The following is a 22,660-nucleotide window of genomic DNA, read 5'->3' as shown; positions in this document are numbered from 1 at the left end:
AGGAGGGGAAATCGTTATCTGTAGAGATGATTTTTTAGACTTAGGGCAAACACATGAACAACTTCATGGAGCACAAGCCCTATGAAGAGAGGCTGAGGGAGCTGGGGTTGCTTAGCCTGGAGAAGAGGAGGCTCAGGGGAGACCTTATTGCTCTCTACAACTACCTGAAGGGAGGTTGTAGACAGGCAGGGGCTGGTCTCTTCTCCCAGGCAGCCAGCACCAGAACAAGAGGACATAGTCTCAAGTTGCACCAGGGGAGGTTCAGACTGGATGTTAGGAAGAAATTCTACACCGAGTGATTGCCCATTGGAATGGGCTGCCCGGGGAGGTGGTGGAGTCACCATCATTGGAGGTGACTTGATAGGGTGCTTGGTGCTATGGTTTAGTTGATTAGGTGGTGTTGGATGATAGGTTGGACACAATGATCTCTAAGGTCTCTTCCAACATGGTCTATTCTATTCTATTCTACTAACAATAGTTTTAAACTGGCTAGATGCAGTTGACATTTATTTCCCCTATTTACTTTCAAGTCCCTTCCAACTTCACGTAAAAACATACAGACCTGAGACTATTAATGAGACTTAAATGATGACTTTGGGAAAAAAAAAAAAAAAAAAAAAAAGGCATTTTGGCTTCTAAATATGTTTATCAATAGTTCACACATTATCAATCAGGGTAAACACGGCAAAAGTAGTACTTATTCAAAGAGTTGCTTTGCTACTGTGACCCCAAGAAAAGGAAGGTAAAAATGAGTAGCTAAAACCAAAGGCTGCCAGTCCAGACTGCCAATCCAAACAAGTCCTAAAGAAGATTTATGAGCAAAGCCTCTTACTGAGGAAAGTGATGAGGTATGCAGTGAAATAGAGATGGAATAGATAGGTGAGTGAGTGTATACACTGCCTAGAGTGTTTCTTCATCCATTTAACATGTCTAGGTGTTAAAATTACCTGCATGCAATAAGCACCTCAGTAGCAGTCAACTGTATGAGAAATGGAGCTCACTCGGGGTGTAGGGTGCATTGTAGCCAGAAGACTTGGCTGCTACCAGATATAACCAGAGAAGAGCTGTCTGAGGTGACATTAACATTTCTAATGATAATTGGTTCTACACCTACATTAATTTTTCACTGGATCAAAGATAAAATTTGTCCCATCTTACTGATGGACAATCTGACGTCTGCACATTAAAAATATATGTTAAGTGCAGTAATGGTTTTTTTCTCAGAAGACATTTAGTATTCTACAAAGAACCCCAAAGGACAGGGGTCCTGCCTGAGGGGACAGGCAATGAAAAAAAAAAATTCTCTCTCAAAAAACTTGAGATAAGCAGCTGAAGAAGAATTAATAATTAATTAAATAGAAAACAGATTCTGATCTTTTCTAAAGTTTCAAACCCCAAGTAATTCATATAGATTCAGCAGAGTTTTGTGAAGTATCATTCAAAATAGGACTGCTGGCATTTAATCTAGCACCTTGCAGATAACAGAATTTCTCCTATAGCGTAGTGCTTCACAATGCTCACTATCAAGAACCTGTATCCAAAAAGGAAATGAAAAAAAACATACAAAGCAAAACAACAAAATCATTCTCATTAGTCAAATTCCTTCACTCATTTGAGAATTTTGGGGTTGTCTTTAATAGAACTATGTCAGAGTGAATTACCACAGTCATAGTATGACAAAAATGTAATAAAAATATTGTATATACACGGATTTGTGTCAAATTTCTACATATGTACCATTTGGTGACTGTGCAAAAGGTAATGCAGTGACTTGCAACAACAAGAACAACCAAAAAATTGGTTCAAAGAGAAAAGCAACCAAAAAAATTAAGATAAAAACTGAGAAAATCTATTAGTTTGGGTTTTCCTTCTGTGCGTACTTGTTACTTCCTGTTTTCCATGTTAAGAAGCCTTTCTTCTTCTTCACAGATAAATTCTCAACATCTGTTTCTGTATGTCCCCTCCTTTACAGTTGGTTTGTCCTACAGTCATAGAATCATAGGAAAGGCCTCTAAGACCATTGAGCCCAACCATTATCTAGCTAGTCATTACCTCCTGTAGAAGACTCCTATCACACACATGATGATAATCTTGTACTCCCTGGCAACAGCCTTAACTGCTATTTCCAACTGATCAGATGGTCTGACATCAAGGTCAGGTGTTCAGGACTAGGTCCAGGGGACAAGTAACATACCTAATAGAATCATAAAATCAATGAGGTTGGAAAAGACCTCAAAGATCATCAAGTCCAACCTGTCACCCAACACCTCATGACTACTAAACCATGGCTTCAAGTGCCACGTCCAATCCCTTTTTGAACACCTCCAGGGATGGTGACTCCACCACTTCCCTGGGCAGCACATTCCACTGGCTAACAACTCTCTCTGTGAAGAACTTTCTCCTCACCTCAAGCCTAAACTTCCCCTGGCAGTTAGCACAATGGTTCAGCTTATCATGGAAGAACAGCTTAGGCAGGCTGTTTAAATGACAGCTCAAGTCAGATGTCTCAAGCTTCATACCAGCTGTTGATCAGACCCTTTCTTACTCAAAACCCATTATTCTGAGAAAGTCACTACACTAAGAGATTATACAAATATCCGTGAAAAACAATGAGGGCAGAAGACAGATGCAAGGACTGCTGTCTACCTCATTTTTGCACATTTATAGAACGTTGCAGACTGAATCTGCTATAAAAAGCAGATCCAAACAGATAATCCACAGAATCACTCAGTAAACATGTACACTGTGTTTGATTAAGACTCTCAAAATAACCTAACAGAACTCCTAATGGTTTGCTGAGATGACCTACGAAGAGTAGACCAACCCTCAGCCAACTTAAATTCAGTCAAAGCAGAAAAGGTTCAAAACCATTTATTAAAAACCTTCTGAAAGTCCAGTGAAGCCTGGTATCTGAGCTTGGGAGAGGATCTAGCATGAAGAAAGACTTAAACAGCTTTATGTCATATACTGACTCCCCTCAACCACAGCTCTGCCGAGGACCAGATTTGCAGACTGAGTAGTTTTATGACTATGGCTTCCTGAAAATCTTCCAGTAAAACAAAGCTCAACCAATTCCACAGGAATGTGTCTGTCTTGTTGAATATATTTTGTTTAAAAGCATACTGAAGAAGACAAGAAGCAGTCTGAAAAGGTAGCTATTTAGCAGTTAAATAAATACTTATTTGTTTCAAAACTTTTGTATTTAGGGCTGGTTTGGAGGTTTTTTCCTCCCTTAAAATATTACTTTTAACTTGGAAAGCTTCAGTTTTACAGAAATAAAGCATTCTGATAACATCTCTTGAGCCATTTTGTCTCCTAGAAAAGGGACTTTTTAAATTGTTCTTTTCATCTAATTTCAAAAGAAATAAGATTTTGAAATAAAGGCATTTCCTTCAGCACATGCAATTCCTCTAACTTGTGCCATCTTGTAATATCATTAACCTACCTAAGCACGGTCAAAGTACAGTAGTGCTTCAGGCATACCCCATCTCCTCCATCAGGAAAAGGTGGGAATAGTGCCAAGGAGCTGGTCTAAGGTGTTAAAGAAACATGGCTACTATTATACACACCTAAGTAAAAGACAACAAAGTAAAATCCAGAAATAATTAAACTTTTGATTATTGTAATCCTTCTACCTTACACTAACATGGCTAGTATGATGAGGTTTAGTAAAATCCAGTCCCTGATTACTGTTCATTCTGAATAAACAAAAGGGTTTATTTAGTTCACTTAAAAAACGTTCCCCAGGTGGATATAGGTTTTGAAAAGTTTTGTTAACTTTGGCTCTTTCTAGAAATACTTAAGGACATAGTGCACATTTCAATACATAGTGCACATTTCAATAGTTTGCTTTGGTTTGTGTTTTAGGGTTTCGAGGTGTTTGTTGTGGTTTGTTGTTTTGTTTTTTTTTTTTTTACTTTCTATATATTAAACAACAAAAAATTCATTTTGTTCTCCCTCTAACAGTCAGAAGAGAAGTTTTCCTTTTCTTTAAATCTCAGCAACAGCAAAATTAAAACAACAAAACTCATATATAAGTTGACCTTGCATAAAAATCTCAACCACTCAATCGAATTTCTGGAAGAAAGTATTTGAAAACAATCATTTTTACACAGCTGCCTGAGCAGGAGCTGAAAGTAATTCAAGGTGGGTGGTCACTCTTGCCTACTCAAATTCATTTATCCAGTCTGCATTACCATATTTGGATGTCTTCATTTCCACACAAGGCACAGCCCTGTTGAAAACCTGAGTACCAAATGCTGAAGTGTTCCTGAACTGCCAGCTATTTACAGCTACACCATATCCTCAAGTACCATCTTGACAGAGACATTGGCTATGACCAGAAACACCCATGGACATGGATGTTGCTTATGTGGCATCTGTGTTGCACAGGGATCATGCCTGCGTAGCTGTGCCTAAGCACCCCTGCCAAATTTTTAAGAGACATGATGATGCAAAAAAACCATGTCTGAAAAAAAGGAATCATTTTATTACAAAAGCATATCATTAAGCCTTCTGGGAATCTCTGGTACTTCCTTCAGCCTTGTTCTTTCCTGTGTTTGCCCCATGGTGCAGCAGCAAACTTCTTAAGGAAAAACATATTGAGTAAAATGTCAAGTTGTTAAAAATGGTAGCCTTGCAGTGACAAGTCTAAGCCTCAGCAAGTAGAGGATACAGTTCCCTGGATACTGACTGACTATTTGTCATACAATATTCTAGAGACAAAACTATTCCCACTTCCTCTCTACTCTAGTATGGCATTAACAAAATGATATTCTGGCCAGGAGTGTCTCCTCCTGAGTAGTCCCTGACATGAGCATCCTTCCACTGACAACATTTTACTTACTGCCTACTGAGACAATTCTGAAACTCTGCAGGGATAAACAACCCAAAGCCAAACAACTGGCAAGTAATAGATCATTTTCTCCAGCTGAAATCCTAAAGAAAGCAAAAAGTCGCACTATGCAGTCACACAGTCTGGATGAGCTGATCTGTCTGTATATATATATATGTAGATATAAAAGTCCAACTCCACAGGCCAGCTCAACAAGTCAGATGGAAAACAGGAGAGCCGGCTGGGAAGGAAAGCAACCATTCATTGGAGGTGTTTAGGAGGAGACTTGATAGGGTGCTTGGTTTCATTGTTTAGTTGATTAGGTGGGTTGGATAATAGGTTGGACGCAATGATCTCGAAGGTCTCTTCCAACCTGGTCTATCCTATCCTATCCTATCCTATCCTATCCTATCCTATCCTATCCTATCCTATCCTATCCTATTCTATTCACCAAAACTTCAACCTTTATCTCGTGGCTGAGGTGGAAATAGTGATGTGTGAATTGATCTTGCCCTTTTCTAGCCCACTTCACTGCCACCTCTTGGCCACACTTACACTGAGTTATATCAGGGCAGAGTGGTGGGGGGGGGGGGGAGGGAGAGGGAGAGGGATCTTTGAGGTCTCTTCCAACCTTGGTGATTCTGTGATAATGACATACATGACACATGGATTTTTGAACATAGATCTGAGTCTTGTTTTTTCTAAGTATTATTCAGAAGACTCAGGCTGGACTCTGTAATTGTAGTTTTAATAGAATATTCTTAGCATCATCCCTTGACTTGGAGAAAGAAAAGTTGAAAAAGATTCATAATTTGTCTATAAAGATTAATAAACATGATTGATTTGGGTATTAATCATCCAAAGCAGCCTAGGGATAAACAAGGTTCTCAGTTAAAACAATGTAAGGCTGTAAAAACCCTACTGAGGCAGATGGAGTAACACAAGTGTGAATCTCTTTGAGGCAGAATTTTAGGAAAAGGAGTACCTCATCATTTGCTTGAATGCCTTTAAAAAATTCAGTATTAAACACTATTTGGACGCATAATTTCTACATGAATCAACTTGGGGAGTGCCTTTGATCCTCATGCTTTCCTGTACTCCTCAGAAACTTTTAACAGCAGATGAAACAGAAAGAAGAGCAGAACAGAAAAGGAAACCTGATGCAGCAAGTACTGTAGGATAAGTTTATAACTGGAGAAGGCTTACCTGAAAATAAGCTGCTAATATTTAACTCTGTAAACTATTTGTCTACTCAGAGCTGTGAAAAACTACATATACTGCATACAGATTATGAACTTTTTAACTACATAATCATACACATGTATAAAAAGGAGATATAGCTTCATTTTTGTTCTAAAAGCAGAACTTTTTCCATCTGACCTTTATTTTGTTTTTCTTGGCTAAAATGGAACATTTGTTTTGGAAAAAATATTTATTTGGTTTTGGAAACATTTGGTTTTTAGAAAAAGATGTTCTTGTTGGACAATACTTGAGAACAAAAGCTTTCAACCAACTATATCTAAAAATAGGTGTCTAGCTGTGGTAAGCTAGACCTCTTGTGGTCTTAATCATTGCCTATCAGTTCATAGCATCATAGAATCATAGAATCAACAAGGTTGCAAAAGACCTCAAAGATCATCAAGTTCAACCTGTCACGCAAGACCTCATAACTACCAAACCATGGCACCAAGTGCCACATCCAATGTGCTCTTGAACATCTCCAGGGATGGCAACTCCACCACAATATCACACAGTATCACAGTATCACCAAGGTTGGAAGAGACCTCAAAGATCATTGAGTCCAACCTGTCACCACAGACCTCATCACTAGACCATTTCACCAAGTGCCACGTCCAGTTCCCTCTTGAACACCTCCAGGGACGGTGACTCCACCACCTCCCCAGGCAGCCCATCCCAATGACGAATGACTCTCTCGGTGACGAACTTTCTCCTCACCTTGAGCCTAAACTTCCCCTGGCACGGCTTGAGACTGTGTCCCCCTGTTCTGGTGCTGGTTGCTAGAGAGAAGAGACCAACCCTTTCCTGGCTGCAACCATCTTTCAGGTAGCTGTGGAGAGCAATGAGGTCACCCCTGAGCCTCCTCTTCTGAGGCTAAACAATCCCAGCTCCCTCAGCCTCTCCTCATAGGGCTTGTGCTCAAGGCCTCTCCCCAGCCTTGTTGCCCTTCTCTGGACACATTCAAGTGTCTCAATGTCCTTCTTATACCAAATGTAAACTATGTTAAACCAAGTATACATAGGGTTTCAAATCAATCAAGAATTTTGCTCATAATATTTAGTATTTAACTAATATCTCACTGGAAACACACTATAAACCTGAGTACTGAATACACAAGCAACCAAAGAATTGCGTCCCCCAGGGATCAGTGCTGGGCCCCATCCTCTTAAACATCTTCATTGATGATCTGGATGAGGGGGTTGAGTCAGTCATGAGCAAGTTTGCAGATGACACCAAGTTGGGAACAGATGTTAGTCAGTTAGAGGGCAGAAAGGCTCTGCAGAGGGACCTTGACCGACTGGACAGATGGGCAGAGTCCAATGGGATGGCATTTAATAAGTCTAAGTGCCGGGTGCCGCACTTTGGCCACGGCAACCCCATGCAGAGCTACAGGCTGGGGTCAGAGTGGCTGGAGAGCTGCCAAACAGAAAGGGACCTGGGGGTGCTGATTGACACCCGCCTAAACATGAGCCAGCAGTGTGCCCAGGTGGCCAAGAAGGCCAATGGCATCCTGGCCTGTATTAGGAATAGTGTGGCCAGCAGGAGCAGGGAGGTCATTGTGCCCCTGTACTCTGCATTGGTTAGGCCACACCTTGAGTACTGTGTCCAGTTCTGGGCCCCTCAGTTTAGGAAGGACATCGAGACACTTGAACGTGTCCAGAGAAGGGCAACAAGGCTGGTGAGAGGCCTTGAGCACAAGCCCTATGAGGAGAGGCTGTGGGAGCTGGGATTGTTTAGCCTGGAGAAGAGAAGGATCAGAGGCGACCTCATTGCCCTCTACAACTACCTGAAGGGTGGTTGTAGACAGGAGGGGGTTGGTCTCTTCTCCCAGGCAACCAGCACCAGAACAAGGGGACACAGTCTCAAGTTGTGTCAGGGGAGGTTTAGACTCGAGGTGAGGAAAAAGTTCTTCACTGAGCGAGTCATTCGTCATTGGAATGTGCTGCCCAGGGAGGTGGTGGAGTCGCCGTCCCTGGAGGTGTTCAAGGGGAGATTGGACGTGGTGCTTGGTGCTATGATCTAGTTGTGAGGTCTGTTGGAACAGGTTGGACTTGATGTTCCTTGGGGTCTCTTCCAACCTTAGTTGCAGTGATACTGTGACACTGTGTGATACTGTGAATTATTTCACTCACCATCTCCATGAAAGGAAGAAAAAAAAAGTTGAGATAAAATCCCACAATAAAATCTTAAACACACCACCCTCCCCCCACCCCCAAAAATATCCCAATCATCTGTATACATATAGGCATGCTCTTACTGTTATTTTGAGGAATAAACAACTACATCAAATATATGGAAATTATTTTCCTAATGAAAAAAAAAATTCCCACTGAAACCATGGAATTCTTCATCAATGTGAAAGTCCAAGATTGTAGTTAAAAATTACAGTGTTTCTTATGGATTCTTCAAGATAATGCTGGTCAACAAAGAAAAAGTGATGAAATGTAAAAACAAAGCGTGCACAGACCACTGGAAGCTAAGACTGATCCTGATCAAGAGCAAAATTTCAAGTGCTTTTCTCCTCAGGGATTTCACACCTAATTGTTTCTGAAGAGAAATTTCTAGAAGTTTGGTTGCTTTGGGTTTTTTACTGAATGAGTTCTCCTCGTTCAATCAAATGTAACACAGGCCTGGTCAAAAAAGTCCTATTGCAATCCACTGAGAAGTTTAAAAAACAAATGTGAATTACTCCATAGAAATAAAAGCCAGATCACTCCATCTCCATGTTCCCAAAGGCAACACAAAATACACAGCAGACACTCTGAACTCATCCTGACTTGTGCCAGGAAAGAGTTCACAAGTATCTTGAAGGACATGAGTGGGTCTTTATCAGCTGAACACTGTCAAAAAGAAAGAGCTAGAAAAAGACTACCTGGATTGACAAGAATTAATTCAATCACTAAATCTAAAATATGCAAAGAAAAACTGAAAAGAAAAAAGAAAGAGCCCTGAAAACTACATACTCGAATAGCCAACAAACATGTTAAAAGTGCTGTTACTAGGCTAAGTATCAAGTGAACCATCTAAAGGCAATGACTCTCTATTATGATCTCTAGCCTTTGAACCACTTGTAAAACTACGTTTATTTACATTTCTAGGATCACATCCTGAATTAATTTTCACTATACTCAATGCATCATTTCATATAAAGTAGATGTAAAATTTTCTGAAAGAGGTAAAAAAAGTAAAGTCTCTATCATAAGTCCTTAGACTTTTTACAATCTGGATAGATTCAGGGGAGTTTACTACAGAAAACCACTTCCCTCAAAAAAAAATCCTTCTGTGTTTCCATGTTAAAAACAGCTCATATTTTCTACAATACGATTTCTTCAGACTTTATCCAAGTATAAACAAACTTCTAAAGGATTCCTCTCTTTCACAACAGAAGTATGAAAAACTACATTGTACCTATGAATAAAATTCCTTCATTTCTCTCATGAATAAAGAAAGAGCTATAAGAAAGCTAGCAATGTGTAATCCCTGTGTCTAGATCTGAGATGTTTCCTTGGAAACAATGCAAAAGCAGCAGGGAATGTGTAGGCATCCCCTGAACAGTATTTAAATTTAGGGCACTGTTCCTTGTATCTATGGAAGTAAAAAGGAATGTGAAAAAAAAATAAAGAGAAATTATTGTTCTATAATAAGTCTTCAAGAAGAGCCAGCAAAAGTGGCCTGAAGACTGCTTGTTAATTCATAGTCTTAGCATCTTGTGAAACTTTCTAAGTATCAAGTTTCAGCTCTGTTGGATATGCTGGAGTTTTATTATTGCTTTCCTTTATTTTAGAAAAAGAAGCAGTGAACAGAAATATTGAATTTATTACAATTTTTTAATTATTATTAGGGCTTGCTTTCACACAGGGCATCATTGATGTTGATTTTTAGATATGATTTTTATGTGATGATCAGCCTATTGTTTGAAGCCCTTCACAACACTATTCTAACATGAGTCTTCTACTATAGAAAAACTCCAGCTGACTTAACTAAGCCGGAGTGCTATCAGTTTGGGTTAAATATGTGACACAAATTTGTCTGAAGATTAAAAATCACCCCATTACAGAATGAACCAAGAAGACATTCAGATACCTAGCAACCCCACATCCCTATAACAATTCTCTCAATCACCTCATTGATTACTATGGTGTAATTACACTCTGGAACATTATCTCAGAATCTGACCATACTACTTGGTGTTTAACACTTCAGTTCCTTCAGATGAAATGAAAATCTGGCTGTATCTGTACCAGGTTTTGCGAGTAATACAGAGAGTTATGTCATTCAGGACATGATTATGTCCTACTTGAGTAGCTGACACGAAAGTGTAATTTGGAAATATGTTTCAGAAATACTAGGTAGTTTACTTTCTTAGTTGAATAGACAAGCCCAAGGCTCAAAACAAAACACTGCCAGGAAGGACCATGTTACTAATTTAAACCTTGAAATAAGACCATACTTGTTAACTGCAGCATACACAGGGCATCAGGGAAAGTAATCTTTATCCAAAGCTGACCAAAAGCAGCAGCTGCCATAATCTTAAAGTTAGTTGTATCAATACAGTTAATAAATATATAAGCCCAATATATTTAAAATAAATAAATAAACCCAAATAAATAAATAATTTGGTCTCCTTATTGAATAAATAAGACATTTTGCCTTTAGTAAGATGGGAAGTTGGTTGTCTATGTGGCGCCTTTTACTGTTGCTTCAATAGCCCACCGGAAGTTAATTCAAGTCAGTCTTAGCTGCACAATACCAATAAACTGGGGCCACGTGAAGCTATGCTGCATGCAATTTGAAACATAGATTACATGGTACTTTGTTCAACAGAGCATTAAGGTAAATTTGGAACTCTTCCTCTCTTAAAGGTTTGATGGTGATATCAAATATTAAGTACTTTTTAAGGAAAGCTGAGCAGCTTGTATAGGCAAGGAAGTTTCATTGAAACATATGCACCTGAGTGTGTTATTAATCACTGCATAAACCACCAGAATGAAGTGAATGCAAGACAGTATCTTCCCTTTACAGTAGATCCTATGAATAAAAAATAGATTTGAGCAATATACACTTCTCATTTGAGGAAAACCAAATTATTTCATCACACAAAAGAAGAAGTTTCCTCACCTTCAGTAGAAGTCTAACACAATAATAAATGAGATGTTTGAAAGGTGCACCAAAAATTGCACGTAGCATATGTGTGTATACTACAAAGAGCAGCGTCCAGATAGGTATTTGCCAGTAGGCATAAATAAAATAAAGAGAACAATGTGGGTACAGGTGCAGACAGATGTAAGCCTACATGCTGCCTGCTTTTAAATTCTCTTTGTTAGAAGTGAGGGAATGGTGTTGTGAGGCATGCCACTCTTATCCCTTCACACCGTCAGCTGCTCTGGTCACAGCCACATCCTGACACCCATAGCCTCTAGAACAGAACCAGTGTCTTTCCTGCCAGCATGTTCCAGGCACATTTCTACTATTCCATCCCCACATTCTCCTCGGAAGTTAGCAAAATGAAAGCTGAAAGGGAATATGGTTAGTCTCTGTAACTGAACAGAGAAATAAAAGTATCTAAGGGGTAAGTGTCAGGAAGAAAAAAGACCTATTCAAGCTAAAGACAATGCTGGCAACGATAAACATGGGTTAAAACTGGCCAAGCAGCAATTCAGGCAAGATATTAGAATCAGACTTAAGGAGAACCATGATGATCTGTGCTCCAGAAGGAGATGTGAAGACAACAGGATTAAATTAATTTTAAGACAATGCCTAAGATGCAGCTGAGAAGACTCTATTCTGCCTTCTTTGTTAAGGTTTATGGCTATGACTCATTACCATTCTGCATTTCATTCCAATTTCACATGCCCTCTTACACTCCTAAGACTGAAATATGCATGTCAGAGAATTACATGTTGAAACACAAAGGTTTGTAACCTCTTTCCATTAAATTCCACATCTACAAAGCACAAGCTCCTGCAATTTTGTTCTGTTCAAAGCTGGAGGGGACAAGAAACCAGACAGAGCTGGTGTGAGTCCCAGGGTCCAATAAGCACTTTGAAACATATTCAGTAAGTAAAGACTTTTAAATGTCTCCAAAAAATGCAGGTGTGCAAATTACTTCTGATACATACAGGAGTTATGTTTCCAGCATCCCCTCAACCACTGTTCAACAACACCCCCACAAGCATTTTTCGGCTCATAAAAGCTTTATGAGCTGAAAAGCTCCTTCAGGTTTGGGATTTTTTTCAGCTGCTAATCCATTACCTTCAAGCAACAGCATGAACCCTCACCACTGTAAGTCACAGGAGCTATGAGAATATGAGAGGGCACAAAGTGGCAAATTTTGCACCTTTGCAGTGAAAGACAAGCTCTTCTGTCCTATCTGATGCAATGGAAACCTGCTAACGTGATAACACATCACACAGTGCGGGGCTGTTTTGCTTTCTCACTCTCACAACACAGTCATAATCCCAAGGGAATAGCCTGTTCTACTTAAGTGAATGAAGTCCTAACCTCCTTCCATTATTAAACATGTGCATGGCGCTTTTGGTAGCATAAAAAGGGATGTTTCCCCATGCACAAATATATTTTCCTCATTAATTGGAACACCTGCTCTAGATCTGCCCATGTCCCATAGGCTGTCAAACACCCTGTGCCTTTTACCCCTCATTAATTTGTGCACCTGCCTCACACTTGCTCACATGGAAGTATATGAATTGTGTCACACATTTTCTCTATGAAAACTTCTGTATTCTTATACAAATAAGCAGCTTACTCTATTCAGTGGTGTGTTCTTTCTTATCATCACTAGAGCACATTTTTCAGAATTTAAGCTAATGAGCCTGACCTTCCACCAGACTCCCAAATTACTTCTGTTGCCATGGGTAATTTTTTAAATCTAAAGTAACTGAAACTTCCTTTATGAAAGTTTTAATTGATTGAAAGTATGCATTTGAAAAGCTATAACTATGGTGGTTGGATGGTGTAAGAAAAATTCCCTAGGAGGAACTTTTTATGGTCTAATAAACTTAAAGGCTTATTGTATTAAAAAAATCTGAAAATATTTAATATCAGCTTTCAGTTATATATTGTACTACTTCATATTAAAGGAGAGGGCTTGTTTAAGACAACCTGAGATCCTTGCCCCTATAGTTAATTGAATTTAACCCAGTCAGCATTCAACATCTTTCAATTGCAGCTTGAGTCTACAATAATGAAGAAAAAATATCCCTTCCACATTCCATACATCCATAACACATTCCCTACATCAATAGCACATTCCAGCCAAAGACTTCAAAGCACTTCAATGAAGCTGGTGCCAGTGTAGCAACGGTTTGAGACGGAGAAGAAAGGTGCAAGAAATCTTTCCCATTTCTCACTCCACCAGTGCATGGCCACAGGTGAACTCACCAAACCCAGAGCAGCAAGGGGCTGCTGTTGCCACACTTCACACCAAGAGGTAGGACATTCAACCATCTCAAAAGGACTCCTGTGTTATCAGAGGTACACTCTGTCCTGCCTGCTGGGAACTGCTAAAAATGTCTGCATCTCTCAAAACTCCATTCATTTGGCATGACTCTTCACTTCCACAAGGAGTACGAAATGTTGCTCATAACTAACAAAAGCCTAATAGCACCTCCATGGAGCACTTAAATATTATTAGGCCTCCACTACAGATGGTAAATGGTGCTGCAGAGAGTAACATTCATCTGTGTTAGTATAATAGCAAGCCTTTCCTGTAATTAAGTGGCACAAGTGATAGGAAACAAAACATTGTACCATATTCCCACTGAGCCCTGCTTCACTATTAAACTGTTGCTTCTGGCAAAAGCTGAATAACAAGGATGTGAAAAAAAAAAAAAAGATTTTTTAAAAATCATAAATATTTTGAACACTTGCCTATACACAAAAAGGAAAATAATATATTAATGTGTGCATAATACCATTTATATGGCAAATATCTCATTATTATTCTTATTCAAAATAGCTATTATTTGAAGATCTGTGATAAGAAAGCCATCTTTTCTTAGGAGGCATTTTTGGTCTCTTGACTTGAAAATCATGTCATAAGGCTTTGTTTTTAATAGTTACTGATTATTTTATTTAATAATGTTAAGCTGCATTACTACTTTTTTTAAAATGCCAAGGCAATGAAGGAAAACCCTTTCTTTTATCAGAGAGATGTGATAAAAACTTATATTTCTTGTTCCCATTTAGCTAAAAACAGAAGCACAGTTTATGCAATTCCTTCATAACTGCAGGTCAATTTTCAAACAAAGAATGATAGAGTAAGTTGAACTATATCCTGGTGAAAGGCATATACTAGAAATATTTCTCAGGTTCATTCCTCTTCAACATCTCCTACGTACATTTCCTTCCACACAAAGAAAAGTTTATGGACTGAGGAACAAGAAAGTGAAACTGACAGGATTTTCCAGATGCAGTTTTTCATTTCTGAAGAAAGAAATCACTAAGCTGAATGCTCAGATGGAATAAATCTTTGGAAGCTCTAATTTAACCTGTGGTAAGTAGGTATACTGTGACTTTTCTCTGTGGGTAGCTAAATGGAGGAATTTTTATTGCCAGATTCTGAAAACAGAGAAATAATGAAAACTCCTTTTGATATATTTATCATGTATCTTTTGCATGGTCAAAATGGAGTTTTCATTATTTCTCTTATTCAATATACAGACACTGCCATGCAGAGAATTTAGTAATATTTCAAGAGGAAACTTAACAATTCTATACTGACTAAATCAGTCCCAAAGTATCACAGTATCACAGTATCACAGTAACTAAGGTTGGAAGAGACCCCAAGGATCATCAAGTCCAACCTGTTCCAACAGACCTCACAACTAGATCATGGCACCAAGTGCCACGTCCAATCTCCCCTTGAACAAGGCAACATTTTAAACATGTATAGCTTGAGCTCTGCTTGCAAACCACCTCCACACACATGAATCTGAAGAAATGTATGCACGGCTTTAGAAAGTCTATGAAGATGCAGAATTCTGAAGAAAGCCTACCCTAAGGATGTGATTACCCAAGTGAAAGTGAAACTATCTGGAAAGAATGACTCTGCATTGATGTGCTGTCCTTTAGATAATCCAGCTTGAACAAACTCCTGATTTGCTGAATCACAGTACCTACATAGTCCCCACAAAAGTACACAAAAAGAGTCTTCTTGATGAATATGCAGTGAAATCCTGAATGGTACAATCTGTGCACCATCTGAATAAAACACCAAGTTTCCACACCCTTCCAAATCACCCTACTTCTTTCCATCCTCCTAGAACACACAGCTGCCCAGCAAACCCCACTTTTCCATATGCAATAAATATAATTTAACTATGTAACAGGGAAAACTAGCTCACTATTACACAGTCCAGCTACTAAGATGAATTGACCAAGTTTTCACAGGTACAAAAGTATATAAAATGTGGCGTAACCCTAGTCTTCAGAACTAACACTTCTGTTCTGACTTACCAGGTTTGTCTCATTTAATTGAGAATTCCAAGAAACTGGTAATATCTAAAGGTTAAAACCTAGTAATGGTAATATACCACAGAAACAAAAGTAGTTTTTAAATGTTAAAATAACAACCATTATTTCTGAAATAGGTTAACCTACCACTGACATGACTTGTGCAGTTTTATATCTTGTAAATGTAAAGTAAAATAAGAAGCATAAAGTTAATAAGGATACAAAATCCACTCTGTGAAAAGTCCAGCAACAATATGGCACATCTCAAGGAAACTTCATTTTTAAAGGTAAGCCTACCAAGCACAGATCTGACTAAACCAACTCAAAAGGCTTCTATAAATTGCAAATTCTGTAGGATAAACTCTTAAAAGACACAATGTTCAAGAACCAATGAGAAAGAAGTTTCTTATGTTACCATTGAGAAACACGGCATATAGTTAAGCTGTAAAAGACACAAATTAAAGTAAAAAGATGTAAATAATTATAAAATATTATAAGTTTATAACTGTAAACTATATATTGTTAATTATAATAATTAAACAGAATGCAACATTGAACCTAACACATGTTTTAATCTTTATCCTTTTAGTCAGTTCTTCTGCATTTCATTTAAAAATAATAAAGTTTTACTAAGACATCTTAAATACTATTCAGCTGACAGCTGCTTTCAGCTGTTGCATTATGGAGTCATATTCACCATAAAACTCAATATTCCATTGCTACTTCAGGAGTTTCTGTTCTGGATACCCATGGAATTGAAGCTACATACACATGTACTATGCCATCAGCTAAAAATTGCAATAAAACTAAAAATAACATCAATTTGCATCAGAGTTTCTTTAAAATCGATCTTTCAGAATATTGCATTATGCTATGAAAATGTCCCAAATCCCTTCTATCAAATCATAGAAGGTCCAGTTGTGGACACAGTAGATGTTTTTAAATCCTTTTTAGCTGACTACACTGTACATGGCATTGTTAATTGCTACAGACTAATGGGATGTTAAAATAATCTAGTGCTTTGTTTAGAACTAGTAATGCATGGGATGGAAGCTGTGAAATTAAAATGCTTGTTTCACAGATAGCTGAAGTTACATCAGTTGCTGGATAATATTAAGAAAACTGGACTATAGCCATCATGACTTTATAAAGCAAATACATTTTCATATTCATGCTCACATAGAAATTTATCTTACCCCAAACCATATACATAACACATTTCTGAGGGTTTTCAGTGGATAGAAAAATAGACCTACCAACATTTAGGAAGCTGCTGCCTAGATAAATCTTGTGTTTTGCATCCTTCATTGATCCAAGAAACATCTCCAGTATATTCTAAAGTACACCAGTTTGTTATGATAATCTGTCCATTCTGATGGACTACGAGTCTAAAAGGCAAAATCTTACCTGTATCATTGCCTGCGATTTGAATAACATACAATCTTATGTCTTTTCCACTATCAGGTTGTGAAGTAGAAGGAGACACCTCTGAAGGTTGCAAAGCCTCTGTGGCCTCCTTCACTTTGGGTGGTGCAGTAGGTCGTGTAACCGCAGTAGCAGTTGAAGCTGTGAAATATTCCTTATCAATTTCTGGTTCTGACACCTTTCCTGTCAGATCGTCATCAGCAGTGGTTTTACTAGGAGAAATAGATTCATCAATTATGATGATGTCATTGCTTGTTACCTCCTCTTCTTCCTCATGAATGATACGAGGTGATTTTTGAGTAGTAAAAGGTTTGGATGCTGATGTAGGCTGAATACTCTCTACAGCACTAATAGAAGGTGTTGTTGCATCACTGAAAGTCGCTGTCTTCTCTGTTGCAACAGGTGAAAATACAGGTATTTTGATTTCTTCACGTTCTTCTGATACACCTGAACCTTCCACAGTTTGGCTTGGAGAAGCTCCCAAAGTCAGATGAGTAATGCTTTCCACAGTAGAATGACCTGTCAGCATCATATGAGGGGGCGACACAGATTCAAAGCCCACCACATCACTATCTTCTTTCCTGCTGGGGGTTCCTCTGCTTTCATGTGTTTTTGCTTGGGTACCCACTGTTATAGGCATCACTTTTGTGACCTTCGTTTCTTGATCAGTAGTAGTTTCAACTTTAGGAGTCACTGTGAGATGCAAGGTCATGGTGCTAGTTTCATCGGGTACTTGAACTCTTCCATAATCTGTGAAGTTCACTGAGGGCACTGATACTTCTGTTGCTGAATATATCTGATCATAAGCTGAACCTGTCTCATCCAGTCTTTCCTGAATAGTTATTTGAGACAATTCAGATCCTGGTGCTGTCCTTTTTTCAGTTAGTTGGGCAGATGTCACAGGTGTGGTAGACTCAGTGGCAGTATCTTGATCTTTTGTGGAGAATTCTTCTGGAAACACCTCACTATATTTTGCAGTTGTTTCTGTTGCTTCTGAATGAAAAATACCATCAAAAGGAGTCTGATCAGTAACTGGCATATCTCTTGTAACCTCACTCTCTACAGTAACTGGAAATAGAGAAGCATCAAGTTCTTTTGTTGGGTTTTCAGTATCTACCTTTGTTACATCTGTAAACATAATAGATTCCTGTGTCACTCCAAAGCCCATTGATGGCAATTCTTCTCTGTCTTGATGTGTTGTCACTGGGTCCTTCTTAGTTGGTGCTGCAATACTTGCCTGGCCTTCCTCTACCACATATTTTGAGACCTCCACTTCAGTAGAGACTTCCTCAGCAGGCATTGCTATTGATGTCTCACTACCTTCGATTTGTTCAGCTTCTGGGGTCGTAATGGGTGTTTCCAGAACATACCCTGATATTTCATCTCCCTCAGGTTCAGTTACTCCCATGACAGTGGATATAACACTTGGGAAAACTGTAATACTCAAGGAGCTAAAAGACTTCATTGTTGCACTACTTTCATGCTCTAATATTTTGGGTACTGTGACCATTTCCATATCCAAAGAGCTGCTTGTGTAGGAGACACCTGTAGTATGTTTGCTCTGATCAAATTCAGCTGATACAGCTTCTTCTTCACTTTTTGTTTCTTCTGGCTCCATGCTTGTCTCAGTTTCATCTGTAACTGCTGAAATCAGAGATTCTGGATGGTCTGTGTATTCTGTAATTTGCCCTGGAGATGATGTAGGCTCCATCCCAGAGATGCCATCTTCTGTATCTAACCCATGCATTCTTATAGTATGAGATGACTCTTCTGTCATATATCCTTTATCTTTATCTGTCAGCAGCCACATGCCAGAAGCTGGAGGACCCTGTGTGAACTTCTCACTTCCAGAACGTCCCTCAGATTCTGCTGTAACACTTGTAGGAATGACAGTTGTAGCATGAGGGATCTTAATACCCGTTGTTCTTGTGTCTGTCTCCTTCGGTTTTTCCTGTTCCTCTAAAATGAATGTTTCTTCCATTTGCTGAGATGAGTGGATAACAGATGTGGTGCTCTCTCCAAAGGCTAGTGGAGAAACAGTGCTTCCTGAGAGAGTAACAGCCTCTGATTCTGTTTGATTAACAGCTGATACAGAAAAGGATACAGGTATTCCAGATGACACAGTAGGTTGCACATCATTCAGGTCTTCTCTGCTTCCTTCAGCTGATGCCTCATTATCAAACACTGTTGCAGAACTGAATTTAATGACTGGAGTTGACTCATCTGCTGTAGAAAATTGTCCAGTGTTTCTTGCATGCTCATCTATGAGTGTCTCTGATGAAGCAGGCACATCTGATTCTGGGACTCTACCAGTAGCCACACTAAAAACTCTATCAGGCATAATGGTGTACATGCTCTCTCTGCCCTCCCCCTCTGTAGTAAGATCATACTGATCAGTGAACAAAGCCTTAGGGATTACAACAGTTGTAAGTTTCTTGTCAGATTTCACCTCCATTGACTTTTTGGTGGGTTCTTTTGTTGAGTGGGCATCAAGATACGTATTATTCTCTTTTAGTGAAAATGAAGTCCCTGTCCTGGGAAACTCTCTCCGAGAAGCTGGTAACAAGCTATCTGTAGCTGTCATCATAGGACCCACTTCTATTTGTTCAGTCTGATTATCAGCATCATGTTTCTGTGTGTCTCCTGTTTCCGTATCTTCCCACAAACCAGTGGAACTCTTAGCTACATCTGTGCTATCCTGAAAAATTACAGAGGTCAAGAAAGCGTCCTCAATGCTTTCAGACCTACCTTGTTCCTCAGGCAATTCTGCTTCAGAGTAAGTGGGCTCCAGCTCCAAAGCTGCAGATGTGCTCTCAGTTAACCTAGGTGAAACATCATATTCAGTCCTTCCCAGTGTATCGTAAGTGCTTAATTCGCCATCTGTGACAGTCTGAGGTAGAAGGGTGGTTAACTTAATGTTTTCCATAAGCACCTCCATTTCCCTTTTTTCCTCAGCCACATCAGTAGTTATTTCTGTATCTTCTTCTGTCTCTAGGGTTGTTTCCTCCAAAGCAGGGACCTCTGTTTTGGTGACAGCCATTTCAGTAATTGAAGGCTCAAAAACCGGAGGTTTTAGAGTAACTTTAGCAGATGACAAACTCACACTGTCAGTTTTCACTGCTGTAGTCAGCTTAACAGTTGTAGGCTCTGATGCAACTTTTTTACCTTAAAAAAAAAAAAAAAAAAAAAAAAGAGAAAAAAAAAAAAAAAGAAAAAGAAAAAAGAAAGTTAAGAAATAATTCAGTCAGAACACAAGTTAACATTTTTTTTTTTACTTCAATTTGAATGTTTCCAGCCAAATCTAAATGCTACCCTGAGGGGAAAAAATATAAAGGTCAAAAACTTTAGACAGATGTGTAGTGTATAACAGAGATTTGAATGACATAACACATTATAAAGCTGCACAACTTAGATGAAATGAGAGGAGCAGCAGCATTCTTCATATGCATTGCATACATAATTACCCCTAGAAGTGCTCATATCATACAAGTACCCATCAGACAGCTAAGTAACGATCAGGGAATATAAAGGTTTCTTTCATGATGTCATGAAAAACCAACCTGTGGGTTTTCTTCAAAGCTTACTGCAGCATACAACTCAGTTGTACAAAGGGAGCAAAATACCACTTCAGTTTATTTTCAGCTCATAATCACAACTTGCCAAAAAGAACCCTCACCGGAGTGAGAAGATGCTTAAGCAACAGGAACAAACATGCCATCAAAAAGTGCTGTTTTACAGTGCCCATGGGAGCTGCTGCCCTGCATTTAAATTATACTGAGAGAAATTCATTATGGGGAAAGGTGAGATCAGTAAACCATAGGATCATAAACTTAATACTATAATGATGTTGATCTTTGGAAAACACTTCAAAGATATACATCTGAAACTCCTTCACACACAAAAGTGCTTCTATGGGAGTGCTGAACATGAAAAGAACCCTCTGCATGATGGAAAGAGTAAGGGGGCAGCTATCCTAGATTCACAAGACACACAAAGAAAAGTATTTCCAAGGGAACCAAATGTTTTAAAGAATCTTGATGCCTTATGCCTTGTCTATGACTTCTAGTCCTGATTTCCATCCAGCAACCATGACTCTGCAGACTGGTATCAGGACTTCTGAAAAATTGTGGTTTTGTGTTCAGAAAACAGGATTTACTCAGGAAAAACTCAGGGTGGAAACATTGTCCCTTCTACCAGCTCTTCCAGATCAGTAATCTTTAGAAGGGCAATGGGAGCAAAGAGGTGGATGTCTGTGAATATCTTAAAGCAATGATGTTAATTTCCAGGTTGCTCAGAAAAGCCTTATATGGATGCAAGTAAAAAAGCAGAGTACTGTCTTTTAAATCACACTAAGCATATGAATGCATTGGACAGGCTGTGTGTATGAGGGCTAACAGCTTACCAGAAAGACAGGGCTACACATACAGCTTCTTGCAAAAGAGAATATTGCTCAATTTCCAACAGAGCAAAAAAAACTCTTCCTCTAACAGGCAGAAATCAAAACAGTTATAGTATCTGAGAAGAAAATATTGAAGCCAAAACCTTGTTATTGTACCTATTGGTTAATAAAGGAGATGAGGCAACCTTACTCAATGTAAGGTGTGAATATAAGTTATTAAGGGAAAAAGTCAATTGCAAGACTAGATTGTTACTGTCTGGCCTATGGAGATGAAGATGTTTTAGATGATGGTGCAGCCTCTGACTGACCTGGGACATGTAGAAACAAAGAAGGGGAAGAAAACAAGAGAAACACTTAGAAAGACTTAGTCACATACTCGTGCAATGACAGTTTATACACAAGCATATGCAGTATATATGCACAAATTGGCTCTTTTCACACACCCATGTCTAATTAGGTACCTCTTTGATCTTTGTAGATATGAATCCTACATGTGAAATTTAGGGTCACACAAATATTTGTTTAGTTTTGCACACCAGGCTTCAAAAATGCTACCATTGCAAGTGACCTATTTGAATTACCCTAAAGAAGAGAGGGTTGCCAGATGACGGCTACTTAGGATTTCTAACAAAATGGGTGTATTTGCAGAGTAGGGAAAAGAGGAAGAAGATCTGGCATTTCATCTTTCTTGAATGAGAAGTGAAAGTGAAAAAGAAATTGTGAGGGGAAGAAAATATGAAGTCACTATGTTTAGAAGTGGTGGCGTTCTTTGCCAGCAGAAAAAGGAATGGATTCTTCTCCCTACTGTATGTTAAATCTTTTTGTAGTTTTGCAAAGAATACTTAGCTACTTTTGCTGTTGTTGTTGCTTAAAACATTCTGTTAAGCAAGAATAATAAAGCTCTTGAAATACCCCTAAGCAAAGAACAACCTTAACACAAGTGATTTTTGTGTTTTGGACTGCTGCAACCCAAAGTGGATGTTTATTGCTCTTTCCAATGCCTATGTGACTCAGATGTGAGACAATGCTCACACAATCAAGACCAAATTCTTACAATGTTTTTCCTTCTCTGCTAGCACAAAAATTTACTTCACATCTCCAGAGAAAAGACTGCACTGAAGTTTGGACTGTCATCCTGAGTGGTAGTTGACAATTATTCAATTTCTACCAGAGAATCTGTCCATTTGCCTCTTTTTTAATGCCAAAATGGAAAGTTGACAGCATAGTCTCCTATTCTTCCTTTGAAACATAGTTTGAGTTTCCTTGACAAAGGCTGATAATTGTTTGGGTGT

General features: G+C 38.8%; 1 protein-coding gene across 1 annotated transcript in view; it reads right to left on the bottom strand.

Annotated features, from left to right (window-relative positions):
- The window catches only part of VCAN (versican), a 131,640-nt gene that overhangs the window by 43,648 nt on the left and 65,332 nt on the right, over positions 1 to 22,660 (bottom strand). Inside the window, exon 7 of the mRNA XM_054178577.1 lies at positions 16,952 to 20,134. Coding sequence (XP_054034552.1) covers positions 16,952 to 20,134 — 3,183 coding nt within the window. The remainder of the gene's footprint in view (positions 1 to 16,951; positions 20,135 to 22,660) is intronic.

The sequence above is a fragment of the Dryobates pubescens genome, chromosome Z (assembly GCF_014839835.1).
Source record: "Dryobates pubescens isolate bDryPub1 chromosome Z, bDryPub1.pri, whole genome shotgun sequence".
Taxonomy (NCBI): domain Eukaryota; kingdom Metazoa; phylum Chordata; class Aves; order Piciformes; family Picidae; genus Dryobates; species Dryobates pubescens.
Note: the sequence above shows the minus strand (reverse complement) of the source record. Positions and strands in the feature narration are given on the sequence as shown.